This window comes from Myodes glareolus, chromosome 7 (genome assembly GCF_982192425.1).
Source record: "Myodes glareolus chromosome 7, mMyoGla1.1, whole genome shotgun sequence".
NCBI classification, from domain to species: Eukaryota; Metazoa; Chordata; class Mammalia; order Rodentia; family Cricetidae; genus Myodes; species Myodes glareolus.
Window position 1 is genome coordinate 32,159,788 of NC_142032.1, and position 16,846 is coordinate 32,176,633.

General features: G+C 40.8%; 1 protein-coding gene and 1 long non-coding RNA gene across 8 annotated transcripts in view; one reads left to right on the forward strand and one right to left on the reverse strand.

Annotated features, from left to right (window-relative positions):
- The window catches only part of LOC146893627 (uncharacterized), a 33,817-nt gene extending 17,928 nt beyond the window's left edge, over nucleotides 1–15,889 (forward strand). The window contains exons 2-4 of the long non-coding RNA XR_015738366.1: nucleotides 3,034–3,207; nucleotides 12,790–13,234; nucleotides 13,327–15,889. This is a non-coding gene — a long non-coding RNA (uncharacterized LOC146893627). The remainder of the gene's footprint in view (nucleotides 1–3,033; nucleotides 3,208–12,789; nucleotides 13,235–13,326) is intronic.
- Il33 (interleukin 33) overlaps nucleotides 5,605–16,846 on the reverse strand; it is a 36,422-nt gene continuing 25,180 nt past the window's right edge. For 4 of the 7 annotated variants that reach the window (XM_048438819.3, XM_085693777.2, XM_048438820.3 and 1 more), the window contains exons 2-8: nucleotides 16,327–16,422; nucleotides 13,667–13,792; nucleotides 13,020–13,145; nucleotides 11,233–11,361; nucleotides 10,657–10,707; nucleotides 9,259–9,356; nucleotides 5,605–7,713 (exon numbers count right to left, since the gene is read on the reverse strand). In XM_048438819.3, coding sequence (XP_048294776.2) covers nucleotides 7,498–7,713; nucleotides 9,259–9,356; nucleotides 10,657–10,707; nucleotides 11,233–11,361; nucleotides 13,020–13,145; nucleotides 13,667–13,792; nucleotides 16,327–16,399 — 819 coding nt within the window. In that variant the 5' untranslated portion in view covers nucleotides 16,400–16,422 and the 3' untranslated portion in view covers nucleotides 5,605–7,497. Of the gene's footprint in view, nucleotides 7,714–9,258; nucleotides 9,357–10,656; nucleotides 10,708–11,232; nucleotides 11,362–13,019; nucleotides 13,146–13,666; nucleotides 13,793–16,314; nucleotides 16,423–16,846 lie in introns of all 7 variants that reach the window. The other 3 variants (XM_048438817.3, XM_085693776.2, XM_048438816.3) reach the window with 1 other exon arrangement.

Consider the following 16,846-nt stretch of genomic DNA (forward strand, 5'->3'; position numbering starts at 1 on the left):
CCGTAGAACAGACAGTATCTGGAGAGCTGGAGAAGCGGCTGGTAAGAGAACTCAGTATCAGCAGCGTTGTGGGTCGCAGCAGTTTGGGATGCTGCTTGTGCTTGTGGGCAGAGAGAAATTCCATGGTTTACATGGGACCTGGAACCTTTGTCTTGTTTGGACCTCCGTAGTTAGAGCTATCACACAATCTCCTATAAGATAAAGACCCTCAACAATAATAGGAAATCATGAAGAAAGTAAACTTGGGTGCTGAAGTGTTCTATGTTGAAAACAGGGAGCCAAAAGATAAAATAATAAGCATCTATCATACTTCAATTGAATCCCCCCCCCCACACACACACCAGGCAAGGTTTCTCTGTGTAGCTTTGGAGTCTGTCCTAGAACTTGCTCAATATACCAGGCTGGTCTTGAACTCGCGGAGGTCTGCTTACCTCTGCCTCCCGAGTGCCGGAATTGAAGGTGTGTGCTACTACCGCCCGACTTCACTTAAATTTGTTATGGAGTATTTTCTTTCCCTCAGGAAAACCCTGACAAATATTTATATTCGAGCACTGTATTTGTAGCCTACTCTGCTGATAACATATGACCCGTGGGGTCCTTGATGCCTCAGAGGAACGAAGGATCAGGACAGTTACTGAGAAAACAAACAGAAGGGCTGGGGAGATGGCCCAGCAGTTAAGAGCATTCACTGCTTTTGCCAAGGACCTGGGGTTTGTTTCCAGCACCCACATGATGACTCACAACCATCTGCAGCTCCAACTCCAGGAAATTTGATGCTTTTTTTTCTGGCCTTTACAGGCACTGGGCAGGCACATGGTGTACATGCATGCACACTGCAGAACACCCATATACATAAAATAAATACACCTGAAAAAAAGTAGATGAACTGAATTTCCACAGATTCTCTTATGACATGGAGACGGACTGGAGGGAAGGGGTCATCCGTGTCACCCCCTCTTGCCTGATACATGTGGGTGTTTCTGTTGTCCGCCTGAACGGGAGTGTCTTAGACGTTGTCTCAAATGAATTCTTCAAGACAGGGGCTTCCTGAAGGACTCAAAGGGATGTCACAGCTCTAGATGCGGTGCAGTGGAGCCTGGTCAGGGTGAGGGGCTTCAGAGGCTCCTTAAAGGTGAAAAAGGAAACAGGAGCTGGAGTTAGTTACCTGCTGGTAGGTAGATCTGCCACACAAGCATGAGGACCTGAGCTTGGGTCCCCAGCATTGACATGAAAAGATAGGCATGATGGTGTAAATTTGTTAACCAGGAGTGGGGGAGGGGGGAAGTGGACCCCTGGGACCTCACTGATCAGCCTACCCAGTTAATGAGCTCCAGGTTCAGTAAGAGGTTCTGTTCCCCAAAATGCAGAGAGTGGTTGAGAAGGACACCTCATGGTGACCTCTGACCTCCATATGTATGTGCTCACATGCACACACATGAATGCATAAGCAAATAACAAACACACGAAGAAGAAGAGGAGGAGGAGAAGAACGTCAGTCATCATCCAAATGTGAACCAAGGCTCTGAGATACTTTATTCCAGAGCAGGACCATTTCACCCATGCATTTAACCAAACTGTTAATGCTTTCCTTGTGTTTCTGGAAAAGATAGAAATAATAAATAATAATAGGATGAGAGCACAGTTTATACCTCAGGGCATTTGATAGTTTGCTGAGCTTCAGGAAAGCATCTTAAACTGCAGCTTTGTTATGGTTTTGCAATAGATGCTTAAATTAGATTCTTATGTACAGAAACACTGGTTCCAAAAATTGCTGCTACATACACTGAGGATAGATTTATTTTGTTTATATATCACCATACTTCTTAAACAGATACATTTGGACTGTCTACTGCATTCTTATGTTCTGCTGAGTCCTAAGGATAAAATGATAAGTGTGATCACCTCAGGGTGAGAGAGAAATGCCTTCTGGCGAGGATGAGGCAGCACCCTGTCCTGCTGACAGACAGGTGCACAACCAAGGGGAGAGGGTGGTGAGTGCGGTCAGGATTCGTGGCCTTTGCTGGTAATTTTCCTTAAAGACATGATACCTTAAAAAAAATCAGTGACAAATATGATCCTCAAAGTTGACCTTTACTGGTTGTGGCTTAGGCAGAATTTCTTGCTGAATTTCTCCAGAAGTAGAGGAAGTGACTTGGGTGACAAATGACAGATTCTGCAGAATCACAGTCAAGCTAAGGATTTAGCTTTGTGTTAAGGGTTAGGCCCAGTGTACCTTGACAATTATTCAAAGCTTGCCAAATTTGTTCCTTCCAAGAATCACACAGAGGAAAAGAGAGGACCTACTGCGGAGTCATAGGAATGGGGCAAGTCAAAGGTGTCATTAGCCCTGTTAGTTTATTATCTGCATAGTTTATTATCTGTTTACATAATAAACAGTTGAACAAAACAGATCAGTTTATCAACAGCAACCTAAGACCAAGACTAAATTTCTTAGAAGTTTTTAAATAGTGGCAGCATAGCTTTGTTTTAACACATTATTTTTTTCATTAATTTTTAGTGAGCATAGACAACAGTAAGTTTTTATGACTTTTGTCTCTGTATGTGTATGCACATATTTGTATGCATGCTGGTATTCATGTGTGTGCATTGTGCACAGAGGTCAGAGATCAACCTCAAGTATTGTTCTTCATGAATCACAGCTTGTTTTTGGAGACAGGATCTTTCATATGTGTGTTTCAATAGGAATAACCACAGAAGCTAGGTACCTCAGAAGGGACCAGTGGGGAGGAATTTTAAATGGAGTCATAATATCATGAGGTAGACAGTGTCCCAAGAAGACATCTTATACCACCAAATAAAGCCTCCACTGACAAGAATGAGTTAAATCTTGCTGAGCTGTTGACCAAAGGTGTTCCATAGGTTACTCCCAAACATCAGAAGCTATTGCTAAGGCTATTGGTTACTCTCTATAACCCGAGAGTAAGACCCTACTACTGAAGACACAGTTTCTTTATGTCATCAGTGGAAAAATTCAGCTGGTGCCTAACTGAAAGTTTCACCCCTACTGTCTAGGTCCTTCTGTTCATGTGCGCTTTCGTTGGTTAATGAATAAAGAAACTGTCCTGGCCTGTTGATAGGACAGACCTTAGGTAAGTGGGAAAGATGGAACTGAATTCTCGGAGGAAGAAAGCAGAGTCAGAGAGACGCCATGGATCCACCAAAGACAGATGCTAGGAATTTCACCTGGTAAGCCACTGCCACGTGGTGTTACACAAATTAATAAAACTTGGTTAAATTAAGATGTAAGTGATCAAATTGGACTCTCTGAATGTGGGTGACAATGAGGGCAGACTGAGAAGCCAATGATAATGACACCAGATTTTGATTTTACTGCATGTGCTGGCTTTGTGGGAGCCTAGTCTGTTTGGATGCACACCTTCCTAGACCTGGCTGGAGGGGGGCCTTGGACTTTCCACAGGGCAGGGCACCCTGACTTCTCTTAGGACTGTAGAGGGAGGGGGGAGGGGGAGGGAAATGGGAGGATGGAAGGAGGTCGAAATTTTTAATAAATAAATAAGTAAAAATTAAAAAAAAATTAGCCAATAGGTAACTAGAGCTAATGGGCCAAGCAGTGATTTAATTAATACAGTTTCTGTGTGGTTGTTTAGGGGCTGAACTAGCTGGGCAGCCAGGATGAACAAGTAGGCCTTTTCTCCCTGCAACAACTGTCAAGTACTCATGGTTCTGGAAGGTACTTTACAGACTAGAGGAGGAAAGTAATTATCAAGTTTCACCCAGTGCTTTACCTACCTGCAAGATGTACTGGTACAATAGTGGCACAAATGTTATGGAGCAACCAACCGGTTTTTTTTTTCAAATTTGATTTAAGGCAGGCTCCATGAGATGGAACCCAGCCCTGATACTGCTAAGGTGGCCAAAGACCTAAGAATAGAGAGATCATAGGCCTAGGGAAAAACCTACTATTTTCTGCTAAGGGAACATAGCAATAAAATTATTCTTAATGACATATTGCTATACCCATAGAGTAGAATATCATTTAGCCTTCATCAGAGAAGCATCTTCTTGCAAGTAAATGGGAATTAACAAAGAGATCCATAGTAAGACAGCATGCAGAGTGGGAGACTTTGGAGCACTTAGCCCTAAATGGGGTGTCTTTATCAAACTTTTCCCCTCAAGGGCTAGGGATCTATGTGGAAGAGGAGAGAGAAAGATTGTAAAAGCCAGAGGTGGTGGATGACTCCAAGGAAACTGTCTTCCAGACACGACAGTGCTGATAGGCATATGAACCCACAGAGATGGTGACAGCATGTCCCAGACTTGCTCTGGTTCAACCCAGACAGAATCCCAGCATTTAGAGGGGAAGTGGATATAAAGTGCCACCTCTAACCAAGATGTTATTCATAATTGATACCTGCTGGGAAAGGGACAATCAGTTTTTCCCTCAGTGGAGTGTCACTGGATATGTCAATCACACTCCAGGGCAGGACCCATGCCCAGGAGTAGCGGGAGCAACACATAATAGACACTATGCTTTTATGTTCGCTTTGGTTTGGTTTCGGCAGTTTTTTTTTGCCCTAGCTTCTTCTCTTAGTTTGTCTGTTTTCATTTTCATTTTCTTGTTGTTGTTGTTGTTTTGTTGATTCATTTTTTTTTTTAGAGAAAGGGAGCAAGGAAAACAGAAAGTGGAGTGTAGGGAGGTAGGGGAGAATCTGAGAGGAGTTCGGGAGGGGAAAGAAAAAGTTATAATCGAAAAACAAAAATACCCCAAATACACAGAAACATAAAGAATACAAATAAAATTACTCAACTGTAAATTTTGAGAAAACTATCAAATAAAATTATCATTTCTGATATAATTGAATGGACAAATTACTTCCAGTAACATGTATTAAGAGCCATCAAAGCAATGCAAGTAAGACAAAATGTCAGTACACATTTGAGTATTTTAAGCGTGAAACACTGATTGTAATAATGTGGAAAATATGTATGTGTGTGAGATGTGTGCATGTGTCACCATCAGGTTTCCTCCTCTATTGCTCCTCTGTATTTGAAACAGTCTCAGCATCGGGAGCGTATCCATTTGGCTACGCCAGCTGGCCGGCAGCACTCTAGGCTGAGCCTGTCTCTACCCCTCTCCTAGCACTGGGGTTTAGTCATCTTGGCTTCCATGTGGGTGCTTAAGGTCTGGACTCTGTTCCTCTCGCTTACTTAAAAGTCTCCTCCGCTCTGAAAATATCTTTTAAATGAAAACAAAACAGAAAATCAGACAACGGAGAGAAAGACACCTGAGTAAGGAGTCAGAAATTTTAGGTTAATTTCTGAGGCAGGAACTGGTGGGTGTGTGTTTGGGCTGGAGCAAAAGTCAAAAGTCACTTGGGGGAGGGGAGGAGTCCTACCACAGTGGACACTAGGATGATGAAGCAAAGCAGACATAATCCCTTTGTTGGGAAATTTGAGTTTTAAATACCCTGAGTTGTGAAACAACCTGCTCAGTTCCCTTGTCAATAGTGATGGACTAAAGTATGTTCATTCTCATTGTGAATAGTGACGGACTGGAGTGGGCCCATTTTCATTTAAGACTCAGAACATTGGAGCATTCTGTGATAAAGTCATGGTCACACGTGATTTTGATAAATAGTTTATTCAAGGTTATAAACAATGTCATGGACATATTTGACTACTTAATTATTATTTTAAGTATATTGTACAAATTTATATAGTTAACATCGAGGTTTCCAGGGAGATGACATGGATTCTGGTTTCACTTTTGTCTCTATAGTAAAACAGTGAAAATTATTGAAACAGTTATATCATGCTATAATTGTATAATCGTATACAGCAATCCCCAGCCTCTTTTCATACATCCAACCAGGTATTACATATAATAGCTTTCATCAATTGAAAATTAAAAGCTTGTACTTTTAGAAGAATGTTTTCTGTTATTATTTTTTGTATTTACTGTAAATTTTAAGCCAATAAAAATGTAGTAGAAATTGCTATTGTCTAAATAAGCCAGCTATTCCTTTAATATCTTAAAACATTACTGTATGGTTGAATATAAATCTCACTACTTCAGTAACAGTAAAACACACAAAACGTTTAGTAAACAACTTTGTGACTTGTCAGTACATATAAAATTCTAGAGTGTAAAGTAAAAAAAACAGAATAAAAGTGTTAGTACGTAGGCATTAGAGAAAACAAAAATGAAGTTTAGGGAATAGGAGATATGTTAAAGATACATTGGTCAAAAGAACCAGAGAAAGGGAGAAAGTTAAGCTAACATATCCCCCAGTGAACCCAAGCAACAAAAGAATTTGTGTGTAAGAAAAGCAAGTCATAGAGAGATTCCTTCCAAGTTGATGCACACATTCATAGTGATAGCTCTTTGGAAACAGGTGAGGACACAGCGTGCCACAAACCACAGGCCATAGCCAGTTATTTAAAGACATAGCATGTCGTAAACACAGGCCACAGCCAGCTATTGAGAATGTGAAGTTCGTTCGGTGTCTTCCTAGTAGGAGGACTTCTGACTGCCTTTTGAGGTCCCATCCTACGTGGATGCCCTAATACACGGCCTGGTCAGTACTCACAGAAGAGTTTAAGTTTATTAAAGAGAGCCAATGATTTCAGCCACAGTTGTGAACTAAAATGTGTTCCAGTTTTTAATGTAAGATTACTATTGCTTAAACTTAAACTGTTACCTTAAAAAGAGATCAGGATTTTCAAAAGGGAACAAAGAGCTGGGCGGTGGTGGCGCACACCTTTAATCCCAACACTTGGGAGGCAGAGGCAGGCGGATCTCTGTGAGTTCGAGGCCAGCCTGATCTACAAAGCAAGTTCCAGGACAGCCAGGACTACACAGAGAAACCCTGTCCCCAACCCCATGCCCCAAGGAAAGAAGTAGAGGTAACATTATTCCACTTTACAAATACTGGCTTTCTTTTTCTTTATTTTATTTTTTCAGTTATCCTGCGTTTTCACAGATTTATCTTAACCTGTCTAGGCAGGTAGGCATTTGGAGCACTAGGTTTCTTGACAGAAAGAGCTGGTCTGAGGGGTGCCCCGGGGGCAGCTGCCAATACATTTGGTGCTCTGGTCTATTTGAGATATGGTCAGTCTGTGCGGCAGCTGGCCCTCCACCAGCTGCTCTAGGACTTCAACCTTTTCTTTAGAACCAGGGAGAAACCATGTATTCTTTTTAAGGCTTTTAAAATGAACCCTCGTCTAAAGCATAGCATGAGCTATGGTGCTCGCTCATCTGAAGAAATCTGGAAGTGTGAATTCGTTCAGGACTCAAAGCAGACAAAGGTAAAAGCCAAGGCTGAATGTTGTTCAGTTTCTTCACCAATGCCCTGTGCTATATATGCATGTTTTGATTGAATGTGTAGTGGTGCAGAGAAAAAGAAAAGAATTTTATATATAAAAAGATAAAAAGATAACATTCCACAGCATCTTAAGCCATCCCCTTAGATGTCGATTGCTTTCTCTCATCCTTTCTTTGGTGGTAACATTGAGTCATTCAACCCTGGACCCACCCTCTTCTTGTTTAGAAAGCTTAAACATAATATTTTCATCGTTATTTTTCTCTCCTTCTAATAGAGCCAGCTGGTTATCCTTTACTCCTATGTATGTCCCAGGCTGATTCGTGCATTCAAATGAAACATAGTTGGAGGCCTTTTCGTGAACGATGAAAAAGACCGCTGGTGGCAGGGGAGCTTGACACTTTTCAAGCTGAGGAAAGGAGAGAAAAAGCCAATATGTGAATGGGAAGTCCAGGGTGAATGCTGCTTCCTAGGTTAGAACCCATGGGAGAATAGTCATTTACAGCTTGGTCTGTCTAGCAGGTCTGTTTACTGAGTTGAGGAGGGAGGGGGAATGGCAGAGGGCAAAGGATGTGTGTGGCACCCGTGGAAGTGATTGACAGGGGGCTGATGCATTGAGAAAATGCATCTGGATTTGTGCTGCTCTTCTGCCATGCATCGTCTCTAATACAAAGAACATGCTGCTTTATCTAGCAAACCTTGACTTTTCAGTAGAGCCAGCACTCCCTACAGATTGGTTCATTTCCACTTTAAATACAGGCGTATTTTTATTTAATTTTAATTTGATTAAATTCTTTGGTTAAATCATGAATGGCAGACAAATTATGCTTATTATTTATGTTATCTTTAAGGGTTTATCTTATTTTAAATTATAGACATGGGTACATCTCTGTGTGGGTATGTGCACATAAATGTAGATGCCCATGAGGGGCAGAGGCATTTGACCATCTTGGTGCTGGAGTTACAGGTGGTTGTTAGTCACCTGACAGTAAATACTGGGGATCCAACTCAAGTCGTCAGTATAAGCTCTCAATCACTATGGGCCTATGAACAACTATTATTTTAATCCATTGAGTTTTGAGACAGTTTGTTGCACAACAGCAATAGCTGACCAGTGCAATTATTCCATTATGAACTTGCTTTGAGGATTAAAAGAGGCAGGGCTGGTGGGGCATTAAGCAAGGATTTGATATGCCATGGCATTCTGCTTTTATTTCCTATTATATATGCTAGAGCTTGCATTATATACAGTTGAGAATATTCTCTGGAGCAGAATGTTGACCACTGTTTGTGCTGATGTTATGTTTATGTGATGAGTGAATCACTTCAGTTTTGTCTGTTTATAGAAATTGTCTTCTTTATTATGCTGTTCTGTTTTCTTTCTAACTTCTTACTCTGACTCCTTTGCTCTTTGACCTGCTCATAATTTTTTGTCATGACCAATGGACACCTGCCATTGAGTAAGTAAGAATGGATCAGATGCAGCATTTTGTGTTGTTAATAACTGGCGATGTATGGACACGCTTGCAGTCCTCTCCTTGACAGACTTGGAGCCAGAAGTTATTATTCACACAGAAACCAAGTTCTGGAAGAGCACAGGCAAACGGAAAGGATGTGAGGTCATTCTGTGTTGTCTCTCAAGCTGGAGCGATGTGATGAAGCTCCCGAGGGACTGTTCGGACGTTAGTTCTGATTCTGTTGCGGGGGAGTCTGAAATCTTGCTTTCTAGCAAGTTCCCCAGTATTCCCTGCTATTATTGGAGACCAGACTTGTGGTACAAGACCACACATCACACTTCTCTCCTTCCCTCCCTTCCAAGCAAGCCTTTAGAAGTGACCGGCTGTGCTTCCTTTACAATAATATGCACACAATTCTGTCTTCAAAATTCCCCTAACATCTGACTACACATAAACAGAATGAATGCACGGCAGTTACCCAGCTATAGTTCTGTTACCTTCACACAGTGGTTCTGCTCATTGGCGTGCAGCCTGATGTCTGTGTCTTTCACAGGACTCATGTCCACCATCAGCAACTTCCCATCCACACCATCACCTTACAATGAAAAACGACAGCATGTGAGGCAATGCATTTGCCATTTGGCTACATTCTACCATTCCACAAGATAGACAACAGCTACTTCAAAAGCTCCTGGTGGGGGCCGGAGAGATGCTTCTGTGGTTAAGAGCACCTGATGCTCTTGCAGAGGACCTGGATTCAGTTTCCAGAACCCATAGAGTGGCTCACTTACAAAAGGGTCATTGCTGTCTGCTGGCTTCCTCAAGTACTGAACATACATGGTATACTTACATGCATACATGTGAAATAAAAATAATTTTTAAAAAAGTCTCCTATTGTACATGATTAATACAATTTTACCCATCAATTAAAAAGAACAAAACAGATTATAAGTTAAAAAAAATCCTAAGTCTTGTAAGTCATCTTAATTTAACTTAACCCAAAGAATCCAGGAAAATAGTTTATTAATTTTCTTCCTTCCTTCCTTCCTTTCTTTCTTCCTCCCTTCCCTTCCCTTCCCTTCCCTTCTTTCCTTCTCCTCCTCCTTCTTTTCTTATTCTTTTTTTTTTGAGACAAGGTTTCTTTGTTTAACAGCTCTGGCTATCCTGGAACTTTCTCTGCAGATCAGGATGGTCTCGAATTTAGAGATCGGCCTGCCTCTGCCTCCTGAGTGCTGGGATTAAAGGTGTGTGTCACCAAGCCTGACCCAAGGGTCTTTTTAATTTCTCAGAGGAGGAGCTTAGGTTTTTAATTTCTGTTGTTGCTTTGATCTATTCTAATTGAATTGATTCCAGCGGACACTGCTGTGAACATCAGCTTCCCTGTGTGCATGTGAAGCCACAGAGTTGTCTTTTAATAGCTGTCATTTCCCTGCCTGTGTTCTCATGGCTTAGTGTTGCTTTTAGCCTAAGTTCTGACCAACTGAAGATGAGCATATATGTGATGTGTAGCTTCAAGCTGTGCCCTCAAAGGGAAAAGGAATGTATTCACCCGTCTTCCTCTCTCTTGCTGATTGGGCATAATGATGAGGCATTCAACATGGACAGATTAATGATATAGAAGGAACTGCCTTTGGACAACCTTTGAGCACAATCTTTCTAGTTGTGTCTGAGGAGGGCTGTATTATTATAAGTACTATATGTACCTAAGCCTTTATCCTATTAATTCAGAAAGAGATGAGGTGGAATAAGTACTCTGAGAAACTAAGATCTTACATTACAGTGAGCATGGGGTTGAAGATAATCTTTTGAGCCTCTCTTTATTATGGGCTATTTTTAGATTCATCTTTGTTCTGAATGAGAATTCAAGCAACACCTCCACCCCGCCTCCACATTACCTGATTCACTTGAGGACCGCGAAGACTCATAGTAACGTAGCAGCATCTTGTCTGAAAGACATCAGGGTATCACTTGGTGAGAGGCAATTGTGTCTGAAGGTTTCAGTTCCATCATACACAGGACCAGAAAACCTTGCCCTAAACCTTGTCATATACCAATAAAAGCAAAACTTGGAAAGTTCTTACAAAAATCTCAAAATATATTATTATGCTCTGATGAGTTCCCTAATATGGCTGTTATTGTTTATGGCAGTCGTCTTTCACAAATGACTTATGCTATGGTGACACTGAAAATGTTGGAAAGATCTAGTGAGTACTCAGCATTAATAAACACATGTGGCTTCTCTGTCCATATTTCTCAATAGTTGTTTCTCAACATCTGTATTCTTCCCCGAAGAACCTGACTATGCTGAATCCTTCTTAACACGGGAAGGACTGGAATTAGTAGAGATGATGAAGCCCATTGCTGTTGAATATCTCAGTTCATCCATTGTGGATAATTTGGTAGATTTTTTTTAACCTTGCCAATCATCATTACTAAATATAGACATGAAGAAATAGTCTTGAATTGTCTACCGTTTCCTTCGAACTCTCCAGAGTCTTCAACGTTGATCACATAGCGTCCGTCCTTCAAAACTTTGAAACTAACAGATTGGTCATTGTATGTGCTCAGGGAGGCTTGAGATATTTCAACAGGTGAAATCCCTGTCAGCAAAACAACACACAAAATTGTCAGTAAACAAATTATCCTATGAACAAACTTCTTGGCTATGTTTTGAAGTAATTCCTCAGAAGACTTTTGTTGTTTAACAAAACATATACTTCGTCATTGTAACATAAGCAAAACTCATGTATCATAGTTGGTACCAGGGTGGGATTAAAGATGCTAGCTTCCTGCATGGTGAATCTGGGAGTGAGGAAGAGGACAACTCCATACTTGCCTTCCTACAGTCGAGGGGACTGTGGAAAAGAATGGTCATATATTGGAAGATATGGGTGAATGTATGTCCTTTTATAAAGCATGCCTACTTAGAGATTTCCAACATGCTGGGCAGTGGTTCTCAACCTGTGGGTCACAACGCTTTTGGGAATTGACTAATTCTTTCACAGGGATCAAATATAAAATATCTTGCACATCAGATATTTACACTACAATTCATAACAGTAGCAAATTTATAATTATGAAGTAGCAACAAGAATAATTTTATGCCTGGGGGTCACTACAACATGAAGAACTGTATTAAAGGGTCACAGCATCAGTAAGGTTGAGAACCATGGCTCTAGGGGGATGCAGAGGTCAGCTAGTTCACGCCTTTGCCTGAGACACATACAGAGCTCATGATAACGTTTTGAAAGCATATGTGGGGAAATTGAAGCAGGCTTGGGCCATATGAGGATCCTACTTTAAAATTTATTTTCTATAGGTTATTGAGTTTTGCAACTAAAAATAATATACAAAATAACCATTTGTATGTGAGCATCGAAAGCAAAGTAATTTAAAAACAACTTGTGAGAAATGAATACTGATTAGAAGCTTAATATTTGTATTAAATATATACTAAATACATACTAAATTGCTTCATATAATATCCTTTATATAGAAAATAATATATATTAAAATAACAACATGTGATTCTTAATCGTTTCCTTAGTAGTGGGGTTTGCACTTGTTAATTAATTGATTAATTTTGGGTTTGTTTATTTGTTTGTATGTTTGTTTTTGAGACACCGTCTGATTATACAGTTCTGGCTGTCCTGGGACTCACTACGTAGCCCAGACAAACCCGAGCCCACAGAAATTCACCTGCTTTCCAAACGCTGGGATTAAAGGCACATGCCACTATGCTCAGGAGTCACTTTTATTTTTCTCCCACATTGGTAGAGATTAAACGCAGAGCCCTGCACGCGAGGCAAGTGTTCTACCACTAACCCACATTTCCTGGACTCTCTTCTGTTTTCGATTAGCGCCATTTTATTTGGAACTTTGCACAAATGGTAAAAACTCAAGACGAAGCTACTCTTCAAGCCATATCGTATAAAACGGTACTTTAAAAGATAATAGTTCTTTATCCTCTTTTATGGTGAACATTTTGAAATTTGGGGACTAATGCAGTTTTTTTTTTCCTCTCAAAGGATAATTCCTCGAGCAGGATGAATGTGGACACGATCGCAAGCTACAGCAAATATTCTAAAATATTAGTGGAGCGCTAACCAGAGAAGGCACGGGCACAGCTACGCGGCACCCAGTTTGGATGCCACTGAGCCGGCACACGAACAGGAAACAAGTTTCTGGGTAGCACTTGCCGAGGCCCCATGTGCTAGCTCACACCTCACCCCCACACGGCCTCTGTGGCCAGACACACCGTTGGTACTCTCTATGCTACGACGTGGTTCGGCACTTGCTTTAAAACTGGGACCTCTCGCACCGACTGGACCAGACCGGTTGTTCTTCACAGCAGCAGAGGAGTGCCCTTCATGCTGCTTTCTACCTGCAAGACAACAGTAGGAGTCGGGGTGAGCCATCCTTCTTCATTCTGCAAAGACGTCATCCTTTTGCTTGGGCAATATGGCGGCCGCGGTAAGTGATCCCAGGTTGGTGGTCACCCAATGGTCTAATGGGATCAGTACCTCCTTCATGCTGAGGTCTTCATGTTAAAACCATTTTTCCAGTCATATTTCAGCAGGGCACACCAAGAGGAAGAAAACTACTCACACGCGTGCAACACTCAAAAGCAGCCACTGTGAACCATTTTCCTTACTTCCTCCGTAGTAAAAATATCACCCCAAGTGATTACGTTCTTATTTAAAATCTTGTATCAACTGTTTTCACTCATAATTGTATCCATTTCTCCCATGTCACTAAAACCCCCTCTCTAAAACCGGCCCACACGGTGCCTGGCATCTTTATTGTTTTCCTCAAGGAGAACTGGGTGAGGAAAACAACTGTATGTATAAATGTGGAAAGTAAAAGCTGCTAGGTGCCCATCGGTCTGTTCAGGAATGAACTTACGTGATTTTTGCAAATACTTTTTGGTGGATTCTTTCTCAAAGTAACAGGCCTCCTTTCTTATAATGAGGCCAGAACGGAGCTTCATGTGGTAGACGTGGCAGATTTCTCTGGTCTTCTGTTGGGATTCTAACAATAGAGAAACAGTGTAGATTTATGTAGGTTATATCCTATAAATATACCCAGCACCTCCAACAGAGAGCGGAGAAGCGCCACTGCCGTCTCAGCTAATCTTATAGTGAATCACAGGATATGGTAGGCAAAATGAAATGAAGTCTTGTATTCGTTACTTTTCTCGTTATTGTGATCAAATTTTTGACAAGAAGCAACTAAGAGGAGAAAGGGCTCGTTTTGTTCAAGTTTCAGATCCTTTGTAAAGGGAAAGAGGCAACGAGAGACTACCTGCTCACATCTCAGCAGGCCATGGAGAATGGAAAATGCTGCTGTTTAGCTGTCTTTATCTGGATCTCTTTTCATTGGTTCTGGATCTGGACCATGAGATGTTGCAGCTGCCCATTTTCAGGGTGGGTCAAAATTAATCCTTTCTGGAAAATGCTGTCCTAGGCATACCCAAAGATATGCCTCAGTAATGCCATCAAGTTGACATTTGAAATTAACCATCACAGATCTTGGGATTTAACAGACAATAGCTGGGGTTGTATCCTGCTGTCAAATGAGTTGTCGAAACATTCAGGTCTTTAGAAATATTTTTATTGTTGTTTTCAGAATGCCATTTGAGGGATCATAGCTCTACATTCAGTAGGCATCAGCCGTTGCCTAACTGAGGGGACTGTTGACATCCTTATAGTTTGGAACTGTTTTTCTGCTCATCTAGAATAAACTTTTAATAGTTTTTGGAGGATGACTGAAAACTGTAAAGGGTGTTGATACTAAAACAACTGCCCTTATCCAAGAATCAGCACTAGGTCATCGCTCTGCTATATTTTACTTCATATGCCTTTTAACTTAGCCACTCATAATAATCTTGCAAAGTATTTTATCATTGTTTTACAGACTTTTAGGAATCACAACACTGTCCAAGGTTACATGGCTAGTGAGTTCTGTTAAGGAGTGTGTTCAATGCCCCCACAGACTCTCATTCTTGAACATTTGGTCCTCCCTGGTGACACTGTTTGGGAGGTTACAGAACCTTTGGGTGTAGGAGACCTGCTGATGTACCTACACCATAGGGACCAGTCTCAGAAGACTATAGCCTGGTCCTTCAGTTTCCTCCTCCTGGCTGGTGCCATAGGAGAAGCTGCTGCAAGCTATGACTGCCAAAGATCAAACTGATCCAGCTGCCATCCATATTACGATGGACTGTACGTTCTAAGACATGAAGCAAAACGAATCACTGCCTTGAAGTCACGTCTGTAAGCTTTTGGCCATAGAGACATAAAAATAATTAATTCAGTATGTTTAATAACAAAGCTCTTCATTAGGTTTCACCTCCACTGACAAAAAAAATGACCACAGGCCAGATGTGGTCACATCTCTAGTTCTAGCACTCAAGAGGTTAAAGGAGGAGGGTCGGGAATTCCCAGATAAGTCTGAGCTACGTAGAGTCTTATTTGTCTAGGGTGGAATCTGCACTGTAGCCTAGGAATAACCAAATACAAATTCTATCAACTGAACTAAAAACAACAACAACAACAACAAAAATCAGCCAGTTATTCAGTAATCTTCATTTTGCTTAGCCAAAGAAAAATTTAAATCTTCTGTAGAAAATCTCATTTGTGTCTTGGACATCATAAATAGTCTTTCAGGGTCAGGTTGTAATAAAGGCCATAACATGTGAGTTGTAAGATCTCACTATTCAAAATGAGCTCTGGCACTAATGCCAGAAATTCTGGCATGTCTACTCTGTAATGCAGTGTCTTATGAAGGGCCTCATTTTCTGGATACTAAGACAGCACATTCTTTAATATGAGGAAAACTGGAAACATCGGGTCATTTCTACTGAGTCACTATTTCTGCACATAACTACAAATGAAAGACTCAATTAAATTGGGATTTCCTGACCATTCAGAAACCATTGTCAAACTGTTTTTTAAAATCCCGATTACCAAAGAAATGTGTGGATAGTTCAGAGCCATGGGGAGAACAGAAGGGGGCATTGCTTTCTCGTTAGGCCATTCTTCAACACTCTCTAGTTTGCTCCCAGGCCACCAGAGCTCTGTTAGCCTTCTTGATGTTGCTGTTCCAGTATAAAAAGCATGCTGCAAATATTAATGATTCCTTCCTGTGTTGTTGATTTTAAGACTCAAGGATCCTTCTAACCCCTTCTCGTCAGAGGTGTACCTATAATTTAACTTCATTTCTCTTTCATCAAATTCCAAACATTTTAGTTTTTGATGGCAGGAGCTGTGAGAAGTGTGAGGTGGATTGATACAAAAAAAAACCCACCCCATATTTCACAAAGTCAAATTGGAATGATCTAAGCTAGCACTGTCTTGTGCTGTACCCAGTAATAGCAGTGACATAAACTCTTCAAACACAAGGCTTCTGTATCCTCAGGAGCCACCTTTTTTTCCTGTCAGTTCTTACATTCTTAGGTGTTTTGGTAAGGTGGCATGTCTGGACATTGGCATAGGAAGTGTTTGACGATAGATTTCCAGTAGTGCGTAAAACAGGAATGCGGACGCTCTTACTTGGTAACTTACGAGTTTTTACCAGGGATTTGCCTGTTGCGTTGTTCAGCTTGACTGGGGAAATTTTGGAGGTTGAATATTTCATTTTAGGTCTTATTTTTCAAATTTCTGTGGAATTAAAATATAACATTAGTCCAGCTCTATGTCCCTGAAATCACCAGAAACAGTCTTGGCTAATTCGACATAAAATCCTTATACAGAAAAAGTTATACAGAAAAAAAGTTATACAGAAAAAGTAAACAAGGAAATTTGAGCGTAGCATTCTGGCTGTGCACTTGTGCTAGAATCTAAGCCATAGGATAATAATTTAAAAAAAAGCACAGAAAAAAATCTCAAGCTGAGTAGACTTATTGTTAGTGGCAATATTTATACTGAAACCTTAGGGTTGTTTTGTTGTAGTACATAGCAAGAAAATAATGTAGTCATACGAATGTTGCTTGATTTTCACTGTAGGGGAAAAGAAACACAAATACATAAAACTCTTGTAATGTTAAATTTGAGTCAGTATTAAAGGAATGCCCAGCCGTGTGTA